General features: G+C 44.9%; 1 protein-coding gene across 1 annotated transcript in view; it reads left to right on the top strand.

The window, feature by feature from the left end:
* The window catches only part of B3GNTL1 (UDP-GlcNAc:betaGal beta-1,3-N-acetylglucosaminyltransferase like 1), a 97,403-nt gene that overhangs the window by 12,327 nt on the left and 61,990 nt on the right, over window positions 1-23,086 (top strand). Inside the window, exons 5-6 of the mRNA XM_026051388.1 lie at window positions 1,747-1,812; window positions 12,713-12,808. Of these exons, the coding sequence (XP_025907173.1) occupies window positions 1,747-1,812; window positions 12,713-12,808 (162 nt within the window). The remainder of the gene's footprint in view (window positions 1-1,746; window positions 1,813-12,712; window positions 12,809-23,086) is intronic.

Below are 23,086 nucleotides of genomic sequence, written 5' to 3'. Positions count from 1 at the left end.
TGATGGATTTCTGCTGCCATTGATTTACCTGTTCCACGTGCAAGTTTTTAATATTTGTTTTTTTTGGCTTTAGGTGGGTTCTCTTTAGAAGGACTTTAATGTGAGGAACTTCTTAGAGAATGGCTGTGGAGCAGGAAAGCTTTGGATTAAGCTTGGCTGATAAGCTGGAACCATTTGTAAACACCCTCAGAGGAAACATGTTGTCCTAACTGTACCAACATGTAAGAAAGGCTGAATTGCTGCCATCAAAGTAGAGATATATGGGACTAAACTGGAAAAGAGTATTGAAGAAAACATGGGAGGCCACAATTAGGGAGAGAATTGGAGCTGAAATAGCATATTGGCTGTATTGACTGCATGCCGAATGTCTCTTGTTACGGCGTCTGTGCTTCAGTTTTTGTCACATCTTTCACATACACCTGTTCTGTTGAGGGTTTGGTGTCCTTGCTGTTTTGTTTTGTTTTCCTTTGTTTCGTTTTGCTTGTGGCACGTTGTATCAGCAGAGCCTGAGCCTGAGGGCTCTGCGTTACCAGTGGCAGAAGGTGCAGGCAGACAGCGAGGAACCCCACGTTTCCAGAATATACTGAAGTCCTGCTCCAAAGCCGGAGAGGCTGGTTCTGTGGTTCTGTCAGCGAGGTGCAGGATGCCTTGGACTTGAGTTTATCAATGGTAATTACACAGTACAAGCTCATAAATCATTGAGAAATGAGACATTTATGTCTCCAATAGCAAGCAAACAGGAGTCTTGTGCCTTCTATCTCGTTGTTATTGGTTCTTAGCTGGCTTGTGATTGACTTGAATTGTGAAAAATAGTAGAACTAGGTTTTGTGGTGGGCTTTGTAGTCATGGCTTCAAGAATTACCTGGAAAAAGCAGGCAACTTTGAAGTATGGATTTTTAATGAAGTCTTTGATCTTGAATGAAGTTCAAGAACTTAAAAGACCTTAAGCAGCTATAATGTCTGCTAATGATTTTGATGATTAAAGTAATGTACAATAATAATACAACCTTTCATCTCTCATTGTCTCTGCTCTGAGGTGACGAAGAACAGCAGGGTCATTTAATCAGCCTTAACTTTGCTCTAAATTTGTGGGCTCTCATGGAGTATGATTGATTATCTGCTCTCCTGGAGCAGATTATTCTGTAAGTTTATTTATATATCGATATACACAAATGTTCACAGTACTTTTGCTTGGTAAGTAGATTTGTGGGCTTTGAATGGGGATATTTCAGAAAGTGGGTATCCCATATTGCTCATAAAAGCAGGCTTTTGAATGAAGAGCTTCTTGAGAGGAGGATTTTATCATCTCTATCTGCTCTGTTGGCATGTAGCCCTCTTATTTGCATGCATATATACACTCACTTTTTTTTCTAAAGAAGGCACCAAAAGCTTCATTAAATAAGATTTAGGGGAATAGTTATTAGTTTATTTTAACCTTAATATTTTGAGATTGGAGCAGAATAGCAGACTAAAATACACATGTATTTCAAAAATTGTGTCGCATTTTTAGCTGCACTCCTTCACAGGCCTTGAAGTTAGATTTTTCTTTTTTTTTTTTTCAGTGTGTAACTTCCATCCACTGGGAAGAAACCAAGCAGCGCTCACAGTGGCTTGAATATTTGCTCCATTTGTATTTTTGACTAGAAGCCAGTAAAATTATGTTAATTTACAGCATATTCTAACGTGTGTCTGGGTCCTGTGCTGCGACCCTTTCTGTGCTCAGTAACCATGTGCTGTTTATTGCAGGATGATGTGATGATGCCCCAGCGGGTCAGGCTGCAGCACCAAGCTGCCATTCAGCATCCAAACAGTGTGAGTACTTCTCTCTTGTGTGGATTGGTGTATTTTTCTTTTACACAGTGCCAGATATAGCTCTAAAACGATATGAAATTTTCCCACTAGGACTGGTGGTGGTTGCAAAGCAAAGCAAACCCAGTGTATTCTTTTCCCTCATTTTTAAACCTTACTTTGAAGAGTAGATTTGACTGGACTTCTGCTTATTTTATGTTTAGCAAACCAGAGCTCATTTTGACAGTGATACTGTTTAAAAAATATACATATATATTTATACAGGTTTCTCTAGCATATATATTTTAAAGTAGACTGTCCTTTCTATGTAACCTGACCAGGTAATCCAAAAACTTCATAGTTGGTTGCAGTTATGGTTTTACTGTGGTTAATATTTAAGAAGCTGTAAACACTAAGGAATCCCTGGGTGGTTTTCGTTCATACACTGGCCGACAGTTAAGCTGATGTTTCTCCTTACGAATGGCTGCAAAGAAAACGTTGTCAGGCAGAAGGGCGTTTTTTATTCTTGTGCAATAAATTATTAAAAAATGCTTGGTCAGTTAGTTGTTTTAGGAACTATGTGATTTTGATGCTAAATGAATTCCTAAGGTTAGGCCCACTGTCCTTCGAAGAGAGTTGAGCTGGTGTATCTGTTCTTCTAACCTGAGGATAAATGAGATGAATTTGTTACAAAAATCGTTATATTTGTCCATGGTTTTGACATAAGTATCCCTTCATAAATGGGAAAACTCCGTTCATGAACCTGTCATGAATGTTCTTCGAAAACGGTTAGAAAGAAGGAAATGTCACAAGAGGAAATGTGGGTGGAGTGGAAGCAGAGCGAGAGGTTTCTGGATCAGTGACTCTCTCTGTTCAAAGGTAACGCAGACCTGGGGGCAACGCACACGGTTCTAAGGTTATCACTGCCTGCGAGTTCAGCCCCTTGGGACCTGGCTCTGCTGAACACGTCCACTCCAGAATCACGATTCTCGTGGCTGTGGCAGCTCAGGCGCGGCTGCAGGCAGGCTGCCGTGGCCCCTGCCCCTGCACATCGCTCCCCCTGCACCGGCTCTCACGTGAGATGAGGTTCCTTCCCCTGGCATTTATGAGATTATGGTTTTAGTAGCAGCTGAGTAGCAATTAAGTGAGTTCATGCTCTGAACATAATGAAGTGATACATGGAAAGCTGGTTTTGATGTGAAATGAATCAGTTAATGTAATTCCATAGTTAAATGCCAGAAAACCAGAGAGGCAAGTTTATCCAGTAAGCTTGTTTGATGGAAACTAGTGTTAAGAGCTATTGTGTTTCTTGCTAGTTTGACTTCTCTATCTGTATATTCATATATTTTCTTTAATTAGACTAATTACAGCTAAACAGTTTGTAGTCTATTTAGAAAACACTTCAACTCTGTTTTGTATATTTTCTGTTCTACTGTAGTGCCTAACAAGGTTAAATAAGAGTTATTTAGTGGCAATCAAATAAATCATAGTTAGTTCCTGCGTGGGCTGACGGGCGGCTGGCTCCTGGGCTCCCTCCTTGCCCTGCGTGAAGCCCTTGGAAGCGCTGGGCGCTGCGCGGGGCGAAGCTCCACCTGGGCTCGCTGCTCCACAAAACGCATCGGGCCAAAGTCAGCTTGATTTTAGTGTGGGGACTAAGTGTTTCCCCTGCAGCTGCCTGAGCTAAAGTCAGCTTGATTTTAGTGCGGGGGCTCAGGGTTTGCCCTGCAGCTGCGTGCCGCGCGGGGCTGCAGAGCTGCACTTCGCGGAGGTGTCGCGGCCCTCGCAAAGGAGCGGGGAGGAAGGAACCATCGTTCTGCTGTGGCTGCTTTGAGGCACCTTCTCACTGCAGGCCTGAGATTTTGAACCTTACGAGCAATGAGAGAGCTGCCCCATGCACATGGGCAGAGCCTGGCTCGTGCCACTGCTTTTTCTCAACTTTCTGCTGAATCGGAGAGTTTCCTTGTAGCTTTTTGGGCAATGACCTTAATTCTCAATCTTTCTTTTTTTTTTGTTTTTCTTTTAATTCTTTTGTTTTGCTGTAATTACTTGTGTGTAAAGTTACCTATTTATATTTGCAAGGTTTTTTTTTTTTTTGATCCTGCCTGTAGATAAAAGGATTTTTCCTTCTCTGTGTTCTTGAGAACCCCAAGAAGGCAAGAATTTGCCTGTGTTGACTTGCGGGCGACGTGTTTGCTCATCTTGCAGATACAGAAGATGCTTGTGCTACTTGTGCGTGCTTCATGGATAATGGAGTGTTTTCCTGAACTTTAATTTGAAGGCTTGAAAGGAGAAATGGGAATATTTCTCAAAGATGTTGAGATCAAAGTTAGGGGGAACTGATGCTCTTAAGAGAGGGATTTCTCTCCTGTTCTCAGAATCATCCTGCCTTTCAACTTGCTGGTTTTGGAGGGCAACTGCAGAGGTTTGAGTAAACCTCAGTTTGGTAATCCGCGTTCTGGTACAGGCTTTGGGCAGTGTGATCAGAGGGGAGGATGCAGAAAAAGCAGAAGCTGGAAAACCCCCCGTGGAGCAGTCAGCTCTTTATTTTGTTCCTGAAATTCTGATGTGCAGACTTCAACTTTCCACTGTTTTGCAACTGCTCCTCATCTGGATTTAAAGTTTAATTTTGTCTTATGGCGTTCTCAATGTACATGTAAAACTTTGTTCTCAGTCCTAGTTGTGCCAGGTGCTACTGAGAGCAAGATTTGGAGACCCATATTCCACGGAGGCGCCACGTTCAGGCCTGGGAATTTGAACAGGGTGAATTACTGCTGCAGCCTTGGGTCCCTTTCCCTCTGTTATGGACTATCTCATTGTACTTTTGAAGAGCAAGAACTAATTCTTCTCTGCTCTATAAGCTATTCTAGTGTAGGAGTGTGTGTGTGTGTGTGTGTGACCCCACAATATGACCATGCACACAGGCAGCACATCCCTTCCTGTTCTTAGGTCTCATTCTTTTTTTCCTGCAGAAGGATGTAGAAAATAATGAAGCTGCATCTCACTGTCTTCCACATCTTCCCCACAGCTGGAATCAAAAGCAGCCTGAGGTTCTTCTGTTTTCCCTGGCTGAACAGGAGATGCAAATCCTTGCCAGTGTCAGAGAGAACAGCTGCCCTGTTGCCCTGAAGGTCCTCCCCGCTGCCTGCAGCACGTGCTCGGGTACTGCGGCACAGTGCGCCCAGCGCGCTGCCCTGCCATTTTCATTTCTTGAGTGAGAATCTCTGTTTTGCATTTTTAAAGCAAATTTTCGGCTCATGCTTGGTCTTGGGCCAGAGTCGTAATACCTAAGGTCATTTGAACCCATGATGATTTCATTATCTGAATATTTTAGCCAGCCAAATGAGGGTGTAGCTTTGGCAGCGCGTGTGACCCTGGAGCAGCCCTGAGTGACCTGGAGCAGTGCGTGACACCCTGCTAGGTTGCAGGCCTGTTCATCCTCTTCTGGGAAAGCTGTAAACAAACACTGCACAATTAACTAATGAATCAGACAAATGAACAAATAGAGGAGGCAGCTGAGCTTAATCCTCTCGTTAAGGCACAACTCGAGGCCGTGGCGTTGTCTTCCCTGCCCCATTCCACCACCATCAGCACCCCCTCCATGGGGAAGCTCACGAAGGACTGAACTTCAGAAAGGAAGTGGAGTGTGTGAATGTGTGTGGGGGGATGTATATATATATTTAATTTAGTTTGGGTCCACTCTAACTCATACATTTGTTGATATTGAAATCTATATAGTAACAGGTAAGTCTTTCTATTATTCCTTTCCCCAGTGACGTTCTACTTGCCTGGACCTGTTGCACGTTCTGTTATGTGCTCCATGCGGAAAGAGTTTTTCTTCTCGCTCGTTGTTCTCACCAACTGTGTATTTAGCACCATACATCTCGGTAGAGGGGGCGGCTGTGAAGCGTTCCCTGCTGCAGGGGCACCCGTTTCACTCTCTTTTATGCCTGAAATGATCTGATTGTGTTGCTTATGTCAGTTCTTCTGGCTTCCTGCTTTCTCGTTTGAAACAATATTTGAAACTGCAAATGCAGGTTCCTAAGTAGCAATAGAAAGAATATAGAATAAATTGAGGTCCCCTTTTGTAGGTATAGTTTATATCAAAAGTTTTAATGCTATATGAAGTAGATACTAGCCTGAAACAGAACTTTTAGGATCAGCATTTTGGTTGCTTATGTGGCTGTCATGACAGTAATATCTGATTCCTTTTCAAAATACCAAAAGGATGATGATGATTCAACTATTTTTGTATCAACCAGAGGCAGGATTTTTATATGACTTAATCCATGAGGACAATATTGTGAGAAAGGCTTGGAAAATCCTGAGCGTGGTTTAGCTCTGAATGCAGAAAGATGAACAGACCTTCTTACATCACCTGCGAGCAGGTTCCATCGTCAGCGCTGGCCTTTGGAGGAAGGCCGTGCTTTGGGTGGCGCGGGCCGGTGTCCTGCTGCTGTCGTGCCTCCCAAAGCAGCTCGTTGTGCACCCACCTCGGGCCTGCGGAGATGAACGTGAGGGGACAAGAGCAGCATGAGAGCGGCGTTTCCCTCGGCGCTCGGCCGTGCGTCCACGCCGTTCACATCCACTGGGACAACCCTCCAACGCAGCGTCGCTCCCCTCGGCGCTGGCGCGTGCGGCACAACCTCCTCCGCGCTGCCGTCGACCCAGCAGCTGTGACACGTCAAATCAACGGGGCTTTTTGTGCCTGTTTATGATCAGGAGGTTGGAAGAAAGGCAGGAGGTGGTTTTATCTGCCCTGTGCCAGGCCAAGCTGCTTCGTGATGAAAGGGTGTATGGAAAGAAGAATAAAAATGGGAAGAAAAAATGAAGAGGGAGGCCACGTTGTGCAGTGGCGGCCGACAGCAGCAGTTTGGGACTATTGGCAGTCCTGGGTGTGTGGTGATTGCTCCACATACCAACGGCGTTCGGTCACCCCTGGAAAATCTGAAAGCCTTTTGTTTGCTGTGTCTTCTTCCTAGTGAAATATTCGAGTAGTCCTGTTAGTGCAGACCACTTTTCAGAGTGGCTCCTGTGCCTCATCTCGGGGCTTTCTCTTGGGAGTCAGCAGGGTTGGGATGCAGTCTGGTAGTTGCGTAGTGGCACTGCTGGCACTGCCCTCGTAACAGGGCAGCCTGGCTGTGAGGCTGGAGCTGGCAGAGCTGAGATGATGTGCGGCTGCTCTGCCCGTGGCTGCTTCTCGACACGGGCTCTCGTCACCCAGGGCTAACTGGAGTCAAGAAACTTCAAAGCCTGTTTGGCTTTTCGTACAATCCCGCATGCTGCTCTTTTCTAACTGGGAAACACGGAACGATAACCGTTTATCAGCTGCTCGCTGCTTTAGCGCGGTTACAAGTCTTAAGTAAACTTGTTAAGAAGCATTGGTGCCCTGCAGTCTAAATGTGTTGATAATCTATTCCGTATATTTGGATCCCACTGACATGACAGAGTGGGGAAAAAAAAACATATTAGGGGTGTGCAATTGATGGCGGGAAGTTGGGTGTCGCAGACAGCAGCTCGCTCCGGCTGTAGCGGTAGCTCCGCTGAACCCCGGGCAGTATCTGCTGCCTCTAGCGACGAGTCTGAGCTGGGGCTTGGAGCTGCCCTCGTGGCAGCCGCCGGCATCTGCTCGATGTGAACGTGGGCAGGGGGCTCATGGCCGAGGTGAACGTCGACAGGCCCATGGCAGAGGTGAACGTGGGCAGAGCCCATGGCAGAGGTGAACGTGGGCAGGCCCATGGCAGAGGTGAACGTGGGCAGAGCCCATGGCAGAGGTGAACGTGGGCAGGGGGCCATGGCTGAGGTGAATGTGGGCAGGCCCATGGCAGAGGTGAACGTGGACAGGCCCATGGCAGAGGTGAACGTGGGCAGGGGGCTCGTGGTAGAGGTGAACGTGGGCAGGGCCGTGGCAGAGGTGAACGTAGGCAGGGGGCCATGGCTGAGGTGAACGTGGGCAGGGCCGTGGCGGCCTGTGAAGGAGCAGGGGCCGGGAGCCCGAGCTCCTGTGCCAGTGAGTGCAGCGGGCGGGGAGGTGGGCGAGCGTCTCAATCAGACGGGAGGGATGGAGGGAGGGATGCTCCACGCGCAGGGCCTTGGCCAGTGCCCGTCTGTGCTGGGGTAGCAGGGGGCTCTGCAGGAGGGCTCTCTAGCCTCAGCCTTATTCCCATGGGGTTACTAATTTTTCTCTCTCTTTTTTTTTCTTTTTTTTTAAAGTTAGTGGTTTAGTTTAGTCTACCTTACAAGCCAGGTAAGTAGTATTTTGTATGTAATTTTGCAGGTGTTAAAAGATAAGCTAATGGGAAGCTTTGCTGAACTGTCATTAAGCAGTTACGTAACCCTGAAACCCTGCCTGGCTGTTCGGGTGACAGGAAAGTGCTGCCTTTCAGATTCCATCCTCACTGGGGGTGATAATTGTAGCAGTTGTTGGTTGTCTCTTCTACTGAGGTCCAGGTGTTACCTGTCCCCCCTATACTGTTTCATCTTCCAGTTGTTGTGTATAGGTTAACACATTTTCCTTAATAAGTGTTTTTGTTTTGGACATGAACTTGATTAAAATCTTCATGGTGTAGATCTTAGGTAATTTCTGTTTCTCCTTAATTAATTTGCATGAGCTGTCCTGCTTTTTCCCCTATTCAGCACGTTTGAGACAGATGAGTGTGTGTTGCCCAGGCATGTCCCAGTAAACTGTGCTTATAGAATTAAACCTTAATATAAGCAGTAATTCATAGAGTAGCTCCTGAAGAGAAATGGATCAGATACAGGTGTGACTTAGAGGAGAGGTGAATAGAGGAGGTGAAATTTCCTTCTTTAATCCTATTAGCAAGAATTGGTCCCCATAAATGGGTGAGGTAGATCTGAGGAGGTGCTCATCCATCTCCAGGGAGAACAGAGGCAGAGGTGTTAGGGATCCCATTCTCAAGGTGATTACCCACAATTGTCGGTGATCCAACACCCATTTATTTGGCTTCTAGAGTAAAATCTCCTGGTAAATGTAAATGTTTGCAGAGTAGCTAGTGACATCCTTAGAGCTTCAGCACTGCAAGTTCCCTTCCAGTGCACACAGCATAAGCAATCCCCATGTCTTCAACGATTGCCATCCACTGCTGGAAAAGGTGGCCCTAACTTCAGTGCCCAGTAGAAATACTTGAGATATATACATATATATACACACACATACACACAATGTTACGAAATACTTATACCCGTTTATATAATGTATATATTCATGTATGTGAAATACTTATAAATATTTATATATATAAAGTGTGTGTGTGTGTGTCTGACTTCAGCAAATTCTTACTAGAGGTTTTTTAAGATTATCTTAACATTTCAGTAATTGATGTTGGGCAGGAAGGGTGGTGGTGTAAAGGTTTTGCCCTGAAGTGTTGGTGGAGTTGAGTAAGTGCAAGAGCAGAAGGAATGATTCCTTTCCTTTTTGTGTACCAAAGAGTACAAAAATCCTTTCATTAGAGTTGAGAGTATCACCTTTATTATATTTTCTGTTCATCGGGCCTTTTCTTGTAATCATTCAATACTCTGGAATTCTGCTATGTCTTTGCTTTTTATGAGGCAGCTTCCTTTAAGATTTCTTTTAATTTAGTATTCCTGAGAAACCACAGGGGATTTTCAAAGTTGCAGTGTCAGTTTAAGTCTGTTCTACATTTAATCAAATATCCAAAATGAGAAACATCTCTCCTTACACTCCTTTGTAATTAAGTGTGTATTAAATATGGCCTCCACATGCCAACAGCCCCACCAGAGGATTGCTTGGTGGTGCAGTTGGATATTCCCCAGTGTCTGACTGTCATTTAGATTTTCAGTTTGTTTTATTTTTAAAAGTAGGGTAATGTGCTAAATAACTGAAAATCAAGTTCCCTTGTCCTCATGTCTTAGAGTTCAAAACAACCGAGTCAACCCCGTCAAAACAACCCGTGTCCTAGTTGTTGGGCTGGGATCCGAGGCTGTTATAGCTCAAGTGTATCCTGGGGAGCCACAGACACGAGAGAAACCAGTTACCAGTTTCTGAAGTGACACCGTGTCACATACTGCTCTTTTTGGGTGTTCTTAGGCTTTACGTGAAGGAGTGTTTGTACAAACATCTTCCCTTAATCTGCCTCCAGTTGAGGCGCTAACCCCAGCTGCAGAGCTGTGCCCTTGGGTGCCGTTAATCCCGGGCGGCAGAGCAGGAGCAGGGAGGGCTCCTCAGGCCTGGTACTTTGCCATAGCTGAGCTAGATATCAAAACACTAGGATTTACTCTTTTTTTTTCTGTTTTGTTTTGCCTTCAGGAAGTACTTCTGAAACCCGTTTAATCTGCATTTGGTGATAATTTAATGTGATTTGAATTCTCATGCTTCCCCATTTAGACTTGTTGCAGTATCTCTTTAGAGACACTCAAAAGTTCACCAACCTGTTGTGTTCCTACCTCAAGACTTCTTATGCATGACAGTGTTGCTTTAAAACGTGGCTGTGGTCTGATGCTTTACTGTGCCCCTTCTGATGACAACTCCTCGACTAAAATCCGCGTTCTTTTTGTTAATGCTCTGAAATTAAACAGAGGCAATTAAAAATGGTGATGCAAACTCTGCTTCCTAAGTGTACTTGAAAAGAAAAGTGGCTCCTCTCTATTGATTAATTGTTCCTTTTGTGGTAAATTTCTGCCTCACAATTCCAGTAAAAGCTACCTGGGGTGTTGCGGATCCACAGTCTACAGTCAGCGCCTGGGTTTGGGTCCTCCGCACTGGCACGTAAAGGTTTGCTGATCTTTTAGATAAATGCACATACACGCACAAGAACAAACCAAAAACTTTACAAAAGTGTCTACAACCAACTAACAACTGCAGGAGAGATGCTCGTGTTTATGTGACCTTCCCAAGGGTTTGTACTGTCTTGGGAAGGCTGCTCAGAGCACAGACTGCAGCTTCTTTGCCCTTAAAGAAGGGAATTACACTCCTTTGGGCGGTCTGTCTGATTTTGAGGGCCAGAGGCAACACTTTGATACGCTCGTGGAAGGCTGGGCTTTGGAAATAGTTAGAAAGCATTCTGGAAGATGTTTTCTGTTTGAATGTTAGCAAACATTCTGTTTTACATACAGAGTACACATTTAGATAATTTGAAGAAAAAGCCAACTTAAAGTCCCCATTTTGGAGGACATTCTGCTGAGCTCTAGAAGATATTCAGCTCTCTCCCTGTCCTGTGCTCTGCCTTCATCTGATTCCATATCTGACCAGTAGCAGTCTCGCCACATGTGTATTACGGCATCCTGTTATCTAAATAATCTAGATCTAGATTCAATGTGTTAGGAAGAAGAAATTTGTGTGAAATCTTAACCCCTTCTACATTAACTACACAGAAACATTTAGCAGTGATGCACCTTCTAGCATTCGCACTAAAACAGAGTAAGAAAAGCCAAAGCTGAAGGAGGGAGCCCATCACATGTTGGAATAGCAGAGAAAGGGAAAGATTTGTAGGCACATGGAGACTTGTAGCTGGAGAATATTTTGTTTTTCTTAGTTCCATTTTGAATTGTCTTCTGTTCTTTTCCATCAGCAAGCTTTACTTTCCCACATTAATTCTCAGCTTTGCTTTCACATTTTTTCCTTCTTGGTGTTGGTTTATATTAGGTTAAATGATTACACGTCCAGCTTTATTAATGGGTACGTGCTGGAGGTTTTCAGACTCTTGTTCTGAAAATGCAAGGACGAAGAATTATCAGCCTTGTCCTGCTCTGTGATGGAAATGCATTGCTCCCAGTAAAGCTCCATGTTCTAATGCTTTGCCAGCAGTTCTGGTAAAACCATATTTAGACTCAATTCCATGAACCTTTAGGCGCTTGGAGTGCTGTTAAAGCTGGGAAGGCTTCGTGTCACACTAAAGAGTTTCTGTAATGATTCATCCCAGTTTGTGTTGGGATAGGTTTAAAACAAAGTAATTTGGTTGTTGAAACACTGAATTACCATAAAATCGATTCCTAAAGGTCAGAGGCAAAGCCTGTTACTCTCTCTGCTTCTTTGTTTTACGTTTATATGGGTTTTTTTTCTAGATTAATGCACTGTACTGTTTTTTACACTTCTAAACATGAAGCTAAGCTTTGCTAAGAAAAAGAAATTACTATCTAGATAAATTCATTTTTAGTTGAATAATATCTAGTGTTTTATTTAATTTGTATGTATATGACGCTTTACATTGTTGCTCCCTTGCCATATTGCTAGTTCACATGTCCATAGGTGAAGGAGTTCAGGAGGTTGCGGTTCCTGCAGATTCCTGCCAAATTATACTGAAATTCAGTAGCCCGTTAGTTTTCCTAGTGTAGACTTAGGCCATTGCACTAACAGTAATTCCTAAAGTGCGTGTTTATTTCCTGAGTCTAAGAGGTTTTTTTCCTTGCTGTGATGTTTCTTGTTCCAAAGGGCTGAAATTACAGCATTTGTGGGCTGGGCAAAAAGGAACTTAATAAGAATATGAAACTCTGTTCTCTGCTTCTCATTTGAATTTCAGGTTGCAGAGAAAAAAGGTGCCTGCGTTTACTTACTTGGCTCCAAAAAGAAATCTGGTTTTCAGGAAATAAATCTGAGATTCTTGCACGTATCTCTTGCTTTGTAAAAGCTGTGCAGAATTTGTAGGTACCAAGCTTAGGCTGGGACTACTTGGGTAGAGAAGTTAAGCTGCTGTATTGTGTCCTGGAATGTCTCTGGCTCTCCAAAATGCTGGGTAACTTTTCCATGCTCCTTCACACACAGTTCTTGCACAGTGTCTCAGGCTGCCTGTTGAAATCCCAGGATATGTAAAGGAACTTCTCTTGGTTGATGAATAGCAGTAAGAGTTCTACAAACATGATTATAGATTTGATTTGATTATTAAACATTTGATTATTAAACATTTGATTATAGAGCAATTCACAGTAAGGAATTTATCTTCCTTTGTTTTAGATTATTGGTTGCCGAATCAGAAGGGAGCCATTGGAATCTACTGAACGCTACACGCGTTGGATCAATAACCTCAGCAAACCCCAGCTGCTTACACAGGTATTCCTTTTTCAGCTGCAGTTGAAATTGTGGCAGCAAGTTGCACTTCTCATGAACAGCGACTGACTATTTACCAAGGTTTTCAGATAGTTTGTAAAGCTTGGTCGTATATAACGATGACCTCGCCCAAGAGAGCTAGAAGCTTTTGAATTTAGCCTCCTAGTGAGCCTTATATTTGCTGGTGCTGTCTTTGGTTAAATGCATGCACTTTCATGTTCTAATAATTAGACTGGGATCTTCTTTTAAAAGGTGTATTTAAGTACACAAGAAAAATATAGTCTTTTTTGTAAAGAAAATTTCTTTCCATAAGGTTAGGCACTGATTGCTTCTGTATCTGGTTAAGTCTTGCGAGAAATCATTTAAAAATAGTTCTTCAAGGATTAAACATTGGGCCCATTATTCATGTTTTTAAGTAAGATGCATCTTGTGCAACTGGAGATGACAGTTTTGGCACAAGAAAAGGTTGTTTCGTTAGGCAGGCAGCCAGCGCTGAACTGAAAGAGAGACTTTGGCAAAAACAAGTTAAACTGTGGTAGAAATCAGCCCAGCTTGTGGAAGAATGTGTGGGCTAACTGAGAGTTATAGGAAGTCTAATGCAGGGTTAACAGAACGAGCCCAGCTTGCATTAAGATGCAAGTACTTGGGGTTGGTTTTTGTAGTGCTCTGGTAGGAAGACATTTGCTTTTGATTTTTATAGATTTAAGTGGTTGAAAAGATTAACATACTCTTGGGTTTTTTTGGAGTTTATTATAAATTGTGTTGTGTTCCTCATTACCGTAGCCCCAAAGTTGCACTTAGAGATGCTGGTATGGTAAGTGTAACATAAAAAGTAAAAATCTTCTCTTAAAATCAGCAGCGGTGCTATGGTTTCCTGTGATTTACCAAGTGAAAGTAGTTACAGAAAAACAGTTACCCAAGAAATATTTGGATTTGCCTTTCAGTTTGGCATTAGCCAAGTTTTATAGGTTGAAAATAGTGAATTTGGCTGACGACGCCATCTGGACACCAGTACTACAATCTCCCTGTGTTGCTGAAGGAAAAGAGCTGCAAGTGTAAAACCTTGTCCCACACTTTGTGACGTGCTTCATTTACCTTCAGGGGGCTGCTGGATGCTGCCTTTAATGAACTAAGGTGGAAATTAAAAAAAATACCCTAACACTGGGATTATTTGAGGCCTGGTGAGGGAGGAGGTGGATACAAAAAAGAGAACTGCACATTAAGGATGAAACTGCACGTTTTCTGGAAGAGATTATGTTATAATGCTTCTGGTAGATGCCGTGACCTGGGAATTTTCATGCATTTCCATGTAAATATCTCTGAAAAGCCTTAATCAAGCAGCATGTGCAATCCATTATTTTAACACATGATTTAGTTTCATGCCTTTTACAGCTATATGAAAAATGTTGGAAAATATATTGTGATAGGAACTAAAAGACAGCATGGTGGAACTTCTGCTTCTCTGGGGATTGTTTTCTTAACAAGATGAGCTTTGCAATCATGCAAAGATGCAATCGTGCTATCTGTGGTACTAATTAGCTTTTGAACTTACTACCCATTCTCCACCAAATTCAACACAGGCACAAAAACTCCTCAAAGACAGTTTCCTGAAACTTTGCTGTACGTGTGAAGCTAGGTAGAAAAGAGAGACCCTTCCATTCCAGTTGCAGCTCGGATGGCCTCAGGCACTGTAGGATCCACTTGGACACACATCTTAGGTGCCCAGTCGTAAGAAAAGCTCTGGCTGGAGCTCATGGTCCACAGAGACACACAGGCCTTTAGGAAGCTTGGCTTTCTAATCCTGGTGCTTAAAAAAAAAAAAACTGCTTAATTTTTGGGGCACTATATGTTGGGATATGTCCCTTCTGCCTCGATATCCATATTTCTCATCATGAATTCAGATTTCTCATCATTATCTCAGTAAAGAGGTAGTTTATTTATTTACTTGGTTTTGAGTTACCTAAGTACAGGTAGGAGAGGGAGTTGGGAGCAGAAGCTGACCCAGGAGCTGGTGCTGATGAGGCCGCGAGTCCGTGACGCCGCCCTGGGCTCCTCTTCTCCCTCGGTACGCGCCCTCCTTCTTCCCAGCAACGTCTGCTCCTGCTTTTCAACAACAAGCCTAGGAAAATGACAGCTCCAGAGAGGAGCTGCTGCTGCCGAATCTGCAGGATCTTTGGGAGAAGCAGTTGTTCAGGAAGTGTGGGAAGATGGGCTGGAATTCACAGCATGTGTCTCCAGCTCCATTCTTTCCTATAGTGAAAGAATGATCAGCTTCTTTTCATACGGTTCAGAGGTTATTGCCTCGCTTTTCTTCCACGTCTGCTGCCTTCCTGGATCAGCCACATGCAAATTAGTTGTGCCATAATTAGGAAAACTAAGGCACTGATTGGAAAAAGATAGTCAATTGTCTAGAACATGCAATCTCCTGTGATAATATTTATGATTTAAAACAAGTAATTTCTGAGATTGTTTGTTTGCTTTGCTAGGCAGTGACCACAATGCAGTTTGAAAGGGTGGGCGGCTGCAGGTGTTGCTAAGTGCTTGGAAGCCTGGGTGGGTGGCACGTGGGCCGCTCGCCCGGTGGGCTGCAGGGCTGGGCGCCCGTCCCCTCCTCGCGCCGAGAGCATCGCTCAAAAGGCTCCCGTGGCTTAGCTCTGGCTTTCCCTCAATGCTGGCTCCCATGCCATCCCTGAACTCGTCTGCCCTGTGAGCAGTCACGCTGCGCCGTGCTGGAGATGTGTCTCGGTATGTGTGAAGTCACAGAATGCTTAAGGTTGGAAGGGACCTCCAGAGATCATCTAGTCCAACCCCCTGCACACGCAGGGTCACCCAGAGCACGTGGCACAGGCTGCGTCCAAGCCGGTTGGGAAGAGCTCCAGAGAAGGAGACTCCCCAGCCTCTCTGGGCAGCCTGTGCCAGGGCTCTGGCACCCTCACTGGTAAGAATTTTTTTCTCTAAGTTCCTGTGGAACTTTTGGTGCTTCAGTTTGTGGCCGTTTCCTCTAGTCCTGTCACTGCCCACCACTGAAAAGAGGCTGCCCCATCCTCCTCAGTGCCTCACTTGAGGTTGAGTGCAAACCCCTCCTTCTGCAGGGTTTGTGTTTGCTGGGTGAGTTCAAGGTGCTTAGACCATGCTCTCGTGGCCTTAAACTCTGTGTCTAGGAGGGGGTTGCTGTCTTCTTCAGTAGTCAAAATGAAAAGATCATTTTGGCTGTTCAGTCAGTGCAGAGCACAGCAATGGGCACAGGAAGAAAATGAGCAAAAAAAGTAACCGTTTAAAGAACTGACTATCTTGGTGTTGAAATGAGTGAAAGAAATGGATTAGAATTAATCTAACTGTAAGATATCGGAGTGTAATCTGTGCCAGAGATCAGATCTATAATCCTGCAGCACTTTTTGCTCATCAGAAATTTTACTGTAGCATATAAGTAAAAACATCCGAAGGCTTTTAAGGTTGGATTAATTACACAATATTTATATAAGTATTTTTTAAAAATGGTCACAGATTGTAAGTCACATAGCTGAGCTCCTGTGCGGGCCGCTGATGGGCTGTTTGGGTTCGCGAGTGTCGCGGCCAGCACGAGCTGGGCTCTGTCGGCGGCAGCGTTATCCCATGGGAGCCCTGCCGAGGCCGGGCCACCTCCCGGCGGCCTCCCCCGTGGACAGGCTCGGCGAGCAGGAGGCCGCGCGCGGAGGACGGGGCGCTGCTGCCGCTGGCGTTGGGCTGTCCTCCTCGAGCCACATCTGACTGGACAAAATGGGAGGATTTGTCGAGTGCGCCGCACGCTGCAGCGCGCTCGGGTTGCTTCCCGATGGGCTGTGCGCTCGGCAGGTTATCCCGGGCTCTCTGGGCTGCAGTTGATGTGCACTCCTAGCAACAGTCTCTCTGGATCATTGGATAGAAGAGCAAGGTTCAACATATTAGAAGTCCTTGTGGTTCATTCTTCTGTGCTTGCAGGTCCATATTGAATTTAGTTAATAGCTTTAAAAGCTTTGCTTTTCTGCTTGCAAAGTCTGTCTCCATCTATAAATTGTACAGGACTTTAAATACTAGATTAGAGATCGTGTGATAGATCAGTGTTGACGCAGATACTCTGCTAAGAACACGATGCAGCCCCTTGCTGGAGTGGATTGTGTGGCTCATTTCCAGAGGCAAGAAGGGCCGCACGGCACAAGCTTTTCCTGGTGATGTGACAGGACCTTCTCCTTCTCTTCTATGCCCTCACTACTGCCTTGGCTTGGTGCAGCTGAGCAGGCAGCTCCCTGCAGCTGGAGGAGCGCGGGGCTCGGCCGGGGCCTCAGCTGGAGCACTCGTGGCTCCCGGGAGCCTGGGAAGGGCCGGCGGGAGCCGGTGGCGCTGCCCGTGCCCTCGGCAGCAGCGGGTCAGTCGTGGGGCAGGAGGGCAGCGGGCGAGCGGGGCCGGTGCCCGTGGGCGCAGCGGGGCCCTCCTGCGGCACCGGGCGCCCGTGAGGTTTGCAGCCCCGGCAGCTCTGCCCGGAGCGGCTGCTCTCTCCAGCACTGGACACCCCGCACAGTGGTAACCAGGAGGGGAGTAACTGAGGTGGCAGAGTGGGCTGTGAGAGCCCTTGCAGCGCTCACTGTCCTGCTGCGCCAGCAAGGCTGAAGGGTGCAGGGGAGGACGCCCTTCCTTGAGAATGACCATGGCATGAAAAGGCTGATTGATTCCCCCAGCTGCTTTGATCTTTACACTAATAAGAGCTCGCTTGTGCCCGTTGTCTTTTGATCAGTGCTTTCGGGGGCTCTTCTTGTCACTGTTTCTTCTTCCTTCACTAGAACATCTAAAAACTTTGTAGTTAATAGTGAAACCCTATTGGTTTTTTTTTTTTTTTCCCCCCACAAAGGAGGTACAGCAGAGTCGCTAACTGTTCAAAAAGAGAGAATTCTGTTAAGGTCAATGAGAACAATCATAAAAGAAAAAAATGGTTTCTGCATTTTGTTTGTGGTTTTATTTTCTATTTTTTTTCTGCCTTCTAGAGCAGAAGGAAAGAAAATTGCACGAGGTGGTTGATGTTTATATTGACTTTTGAAAATGCCTCTCCAAGGAGTTCACAGAGTTTTCTAGAAAGCTTAATGGAAAGTGGTTTACCCACATCTGTGCAGTCGAAGCATAATTGGAACTTCCTAATGAGGCTTTCTGAAAAGGCATCTCGGGGTCAAAGATTCTTGAACTTTAAGAACAGGTTTCCAGGAGCTCAAAATGCAAACAAGGATTTACTTTGTCTTTTAGCAATTTTGCATGAACTTAGGTTCATAAAGGAAATAGTATTAAAAAGCTTGGATTTTGTTTTCCATATTTTGTTGCTGATTTGTATGCTTACACAATAGCTGAATGTGGTTCACAATATGCAGCAGCGCTTAAATGCAATAGAAGCATTGAGATATGGTATAGAGGCACCTTGGACCAGAGTGAGCTTGGTGTCATTGCGAGGATGAAATAGTTGGGCTGGATTCCTTATGCTTATGGTCTTACAGCGTGGTGGATACTTCTGTGGCAGGAAAAAAAAAACATATGAATCTGTTGGAAATTGGAATTAAGCTGGTGCAAATTGGTTTATCTTTGCTGAAAATGTATAGGACTGCCAGGCATCTGTGTCTCCTCAGGGTTTTGGACAATTACCGTGAAAAGTAATGCAGCAGATTGAACCAGGGCTTAGCTATTACCCTAGGTTTGGTCTTAGGGATGTGGGCAGAACCAAATCATGTCTCCCAGTTTCTGAAATATTAAAATCTATTTCCAAAACGCTCCATTTAGACTTGTTTGAGCTGTTGTAGTTACCCTGAACTACCTTAAAGAGCCTCTGAATGTCGCCTGGGGCTTTTACCTTTTTGCCTTTTGTAGCTTAAAGGAACTTTACTTTGGTCTAAAAAAGGAAGAACAAAAAATAGATTGGGACTGAAAATGAAAGGTGAAGTATTACATTGGCGGTACCTCCCCTCCTCCCCCTTCCCCAAACAAAAAGTAAGTTACTGTAAATAGCAGAGTTTTCAACCAATTTAATGATGTTTAGTTTTCAGTCAGTTCTGCCTGTGTGAGAGCATGGGGCAGATACACCCAGAACTTCCTGGAATTTTCTTCCTTCGTTAGTCTGAAGATCAAAATGCTGATTCCACAAAAACAGGAATATATTTTTTTCCGTAGCTTTTAGTGTAATAAAAATTGCTGCTTTTTAAATGTATTTCCACCTCAGTGTAGCTCTGTGCCATAGCTTTATGTATAGGAGAACATATTGTGCTTCGCGGTGTGGCGAGGCCCCGTCCGCGTCCCGCCGCGCGGTGCCGGGAAGTGCCCGGCTCGCTGGTGCGCGGGTCAGGGCAGAGGAGCGGGACGGGGTGCGGGGAGGCCGCTGCAGCGGCGGGGAGGCCGCGGCAGCGGCGGGGAGGCCACGGCAGCGGCGGGGAGGCCGCTGCGCTCCTTCGTCACAGGCCCTCAGCTCCTGCCGCTGGCCTCGCGCTGCCCCTGCAGCTCTTGGCTCCGCAGTGGTTCTTGCATTTTGATTTCTTGACTAGCTAAGGTAGATACATTTTAGAATATTTACATACACCTTTTCCTTTCTTACGTGTTAAGGATACGTGTTTTATTGGGCATATGCTGGCATATATATTTATATGCTGGCGGGGGGTTGCTTCCTTGTTGTGGTTCTGCTCCGGTCTAACAGTCTGGAGCACAAGGATCCAGAGTTGAGGCTTCTTCTCAATTCCCAGGTTATTTTGTTAGTGCCAGAAGGACAAGTGCAGGCCCAAACTGGGACTTATTGCCCTCTGCCTACACAGCCTTGGCCACGGGCATGGTGATTAGAATTCCTTAATTGAAGCTCCGCAAACATCCAAACCAGCAGCTGTGCTGCAGCGGGCCAGCGTGCATCGCTCCTGGTTGTGTTGTGAACAGGGTTGCGACCGGGCTGTATGTGTTCGATGCAGCTCTGTGGTGCGAGGGACAACAAGCACAGATGTGGTTCCCCTCGAAGCAGAGCTGTGAGCAGCTCCGTGTGCAGGAGCAGGAGCAGGACGAGCACGTGCGGAGGAGGTGGTGTCGTCCTGTGCCCTGCAGTCATTGCAGGGAGCCAGCCCTGGCCCGGCGGAACCCGGGCATTGCAGCACGGGCTGCACCACGAGGAAGGAAAGGAGCCGGTGCCTGCGGGGCCCTGGCACCTCTGCCCGCTGCTCTCCCTGGGGACGCAGGTTTACCCCTGTGCATCGCCTGCCACGGCTGCTCCACGGCGCGGGACGCGAGCGGAGGGCAAGGGCTCACTTGGCAGCTTTATACTCTGGGTTTTAGGAACAGAACACCTCACTGAAACTGCACATTCTCATGTTGGTGAGCAGCATGCCACGTCTTAGCACTTGCTCCAAGTTGTAATTATTTTTGGAGTTACCATACTTGAAAAAGCAAAACACTACCAGATGTTTTATTAGACGATTCTGAATTCACGTGCCTCTATGCTCTTGAGCCTTACCATAGAAGATACTAAAGTGTAAGTGAAAATTTGTGCAATAAAAGGAACACAAAGAATTATTATTTTTATAACTTCTCAGCATACCAGGAGTACTCTATTTAATCTGCATAATTATTTACATACCTCTAATAAAGCCATGTTGAAATATATAGGAATGAACATATTAAGGTTGAGAGTATGATTATTTTATAAATTGCTAAAGTCAAATTAAGACAAGCTGTTCATGCAATGATTAAAATTTTACTTGAAGCATTGTTTTTATTTTATGTGGCTTCAAAACTTTTTTTCCACCTTCTGAAGATGGAATAAACGTGCTGTCTGTAATCCAGCCCATTTTACTTGTAAGTTTCAAAAAGTGTTTGGGGATATCTATAGATAATATATAAAATAATATTTGTATTACCTATATATGTATAATATAATAGAATAATTGCATAGTAATATTTTATGTATATAATAGAAAAAAAAGACAAAAACCGTTACATGGGTTCACTTTTGTGTGAGTAATTTGTATCAACAGCTACATCTTATAGAAGTTGCATCTGATATAGCTATGACCAGAGTGAAACACTATCTTTTTTTGCAGAGATAGCCACGTCTTTACTGCCGGGCTGCACTGCTGAGATGATACCAAGTCTCAGATAACAGTTTCTGTGGTGTTGGGGTTAGGAGGAGCCGTTTATGCCTTCTGTGGCCTGCTGGATGGATACTAGAGTGGGAGGAGGAGGTTGGGTACTTTCTATGCCCCCTTTGCACTTCCCATATCTGAACTATTCTTTAATTTGTATGTAAAGAACATACCAAGACAATATGACGGGCTGGTGGGAGTTCAAATTCTAAGCAGAGCATGTTGGCTACTAAAGTGCACTTATTTTTTTCATCTGAATATGATCTGCTACACAAACTTCCTTCCAGAGCCATTTAGTGCAGCTTTCTGCAGGTTTGCGTGGGGCCTGTCTGTGCTGATTTTTGCTTTATCTTGTGTCCTGCTTTATTTCTTTCTCCTTCTGTCACTTCCTATCCCCCCTTAAGCACGCTTGGAACAAAATCACAAATTGTACAGTACAAAAACCACCTTTGTACTTAATATTATGTAATAGTGATAGCCACTGTTTTCACACCTTCGTTTACTAGATGAGCAGTGGGAAATATCCTAATTGGTTTAAAAGCTAATTTACACCCTAATTGAAATTTTCTTTGGACTCGCACGCCAGACTCTTCCATGTGTCCGCGACTCCTCTGTCTGACTCTGCAGTTTCGCAGCACTCAGGGACTGTCTGGCCAAGTTGCATCCTGCTGGTTACCACTCTGAGCCCTTTCACCGTTCTCCTCTGCAGGGTTTTGGAGTCCATTGTTATGGCTGTGACTGTGTTCAGCAGCTTTCACTTTCCTCCTTGCTTCTCAGTTTCGTCTCTTCCTGCAGAGGATCGTGTCTTTCCCTGGTGCTTCACAAGAGCACCGCAAGTTCACCACATGCCAGACGTTTTGCAAGGAGAAAATTGCTTCGTAGCTTCTAACAAAGAGCTCTTAAACGTAACCATCCAGGAGTGAGCTTGCAGATTTAATGATCATCTCCCTATTTGGGGGAAAACAGTGCTGTATCCATGCATTTCTCTTCTGCATTCCCTTAGGAATGTCAGGGTCACTGGAAAACAAAGTAAAATGTTTATCAGGCTGGCAATTATATTTATACAGGACTTAGTGTTTTAGAGAGAAACCAGACGACAAGTTTCTCCGTGCAGAAGACAGATCTCTGCTGAACTATAAGGTGCTCGTGCAGACTGACACACTTGATTTAGAAAAGTAATTTTGAACCTAATATTAACTAGCAAGAAGCAGTCTTTCTATAGCAGCATTTACATCTGGGAAATCACAGAGGGAAATTTTGAGCTTTTTATAACAGAAACAAGAAAACCTGGTAAAAAGGTCATTGCAAGGGACCTGAACACAGTGCACACTTCAGCGAAAGGCTAAAAGGGCCATTTTTATTTTTAAGCTCTTCTGTGAGGTTTCTGATCTATGTCACGCTGTGTTCCAGTCCTGGAAACCTGGGTCAGAGAACTCTTCCGGCAAATACTCGCTCCCTTGTGACTTGTTCTCTGTTTTTTTTCTGTTTCTGCTCTCTTGCTTCTGCTAATCCTCAAGAGCAGCGCTGCTGATTAGTGTTCTAGACAGGCAAATAGCAGCAGCTCTGTGCACCTCCGTTTTTATACCCTCTCTTGCCTTTCATTATGGCATGATGAGCATCCAAAATAGTGGCCAAATCTCCACAGCTTCATCCATATCTTTCCAAGTGATACTCTTTTATTCAGTAGAAAGCATTAGGAGTCAAACATATTATTTGAGCAGGAGACGACCTGCTTGGAAACTGAGGGAAATGTCGGTATTGTTGCTTCAGCAGCAGCTCCAGTACCGTTGAACATGAATATTTCTGCATGGATATTTCCCTTCAGAGGGAAGGGGGTTGAGGTGGATGTTGCCGAGGATCAGCGGGGCAGCCGGAGGAACCTCCGGCCCGTCCCGCCTGCGCCGGGGTCCATTGCTCCCTTGTGATTATGGCCCTTGAGAAGGGGGTGCCTGTTCTCAGCTGCCAACATTTTCCAGCCACCTGATTTTAACCTCTAGCAGCCAACAACACAACTCCTTTGACCCGAATTCCCTTTTAATGGCGTCTTTCAGAAAAATGTAAGTTTTAACCTGTGAACAAAACAGGCTCTCTCCTAACGTCAGTCTCAGATTACACTCGTGTTGGGTTTTTCTTAAAGGAGCTTTGGAGTCTGTAGGAGAGGGCTTTTTTGTGTCATAAA

This window comes from Nothoprocta perdicaria, unplaced genomic scaffold, assembly GCF_003342845.1.
Source record: "Nothoprocta perdicaria isolate Ctin4 unplaced genomic scaffold, notPer1 scaffold_75, whole genome shotgun sequence".
Classification (NCBI taxonomy): Eukaryota; Metazoa; Chordata; class Aves; order Tinamiformes; family Tinamidae; genus Nothoprocta; species Nothoprocta perdicaria.
Note: the sequence above shows the minus strand (reverse complement) of the source record. Positions and strands in the feature narration are given on the sequence as shown.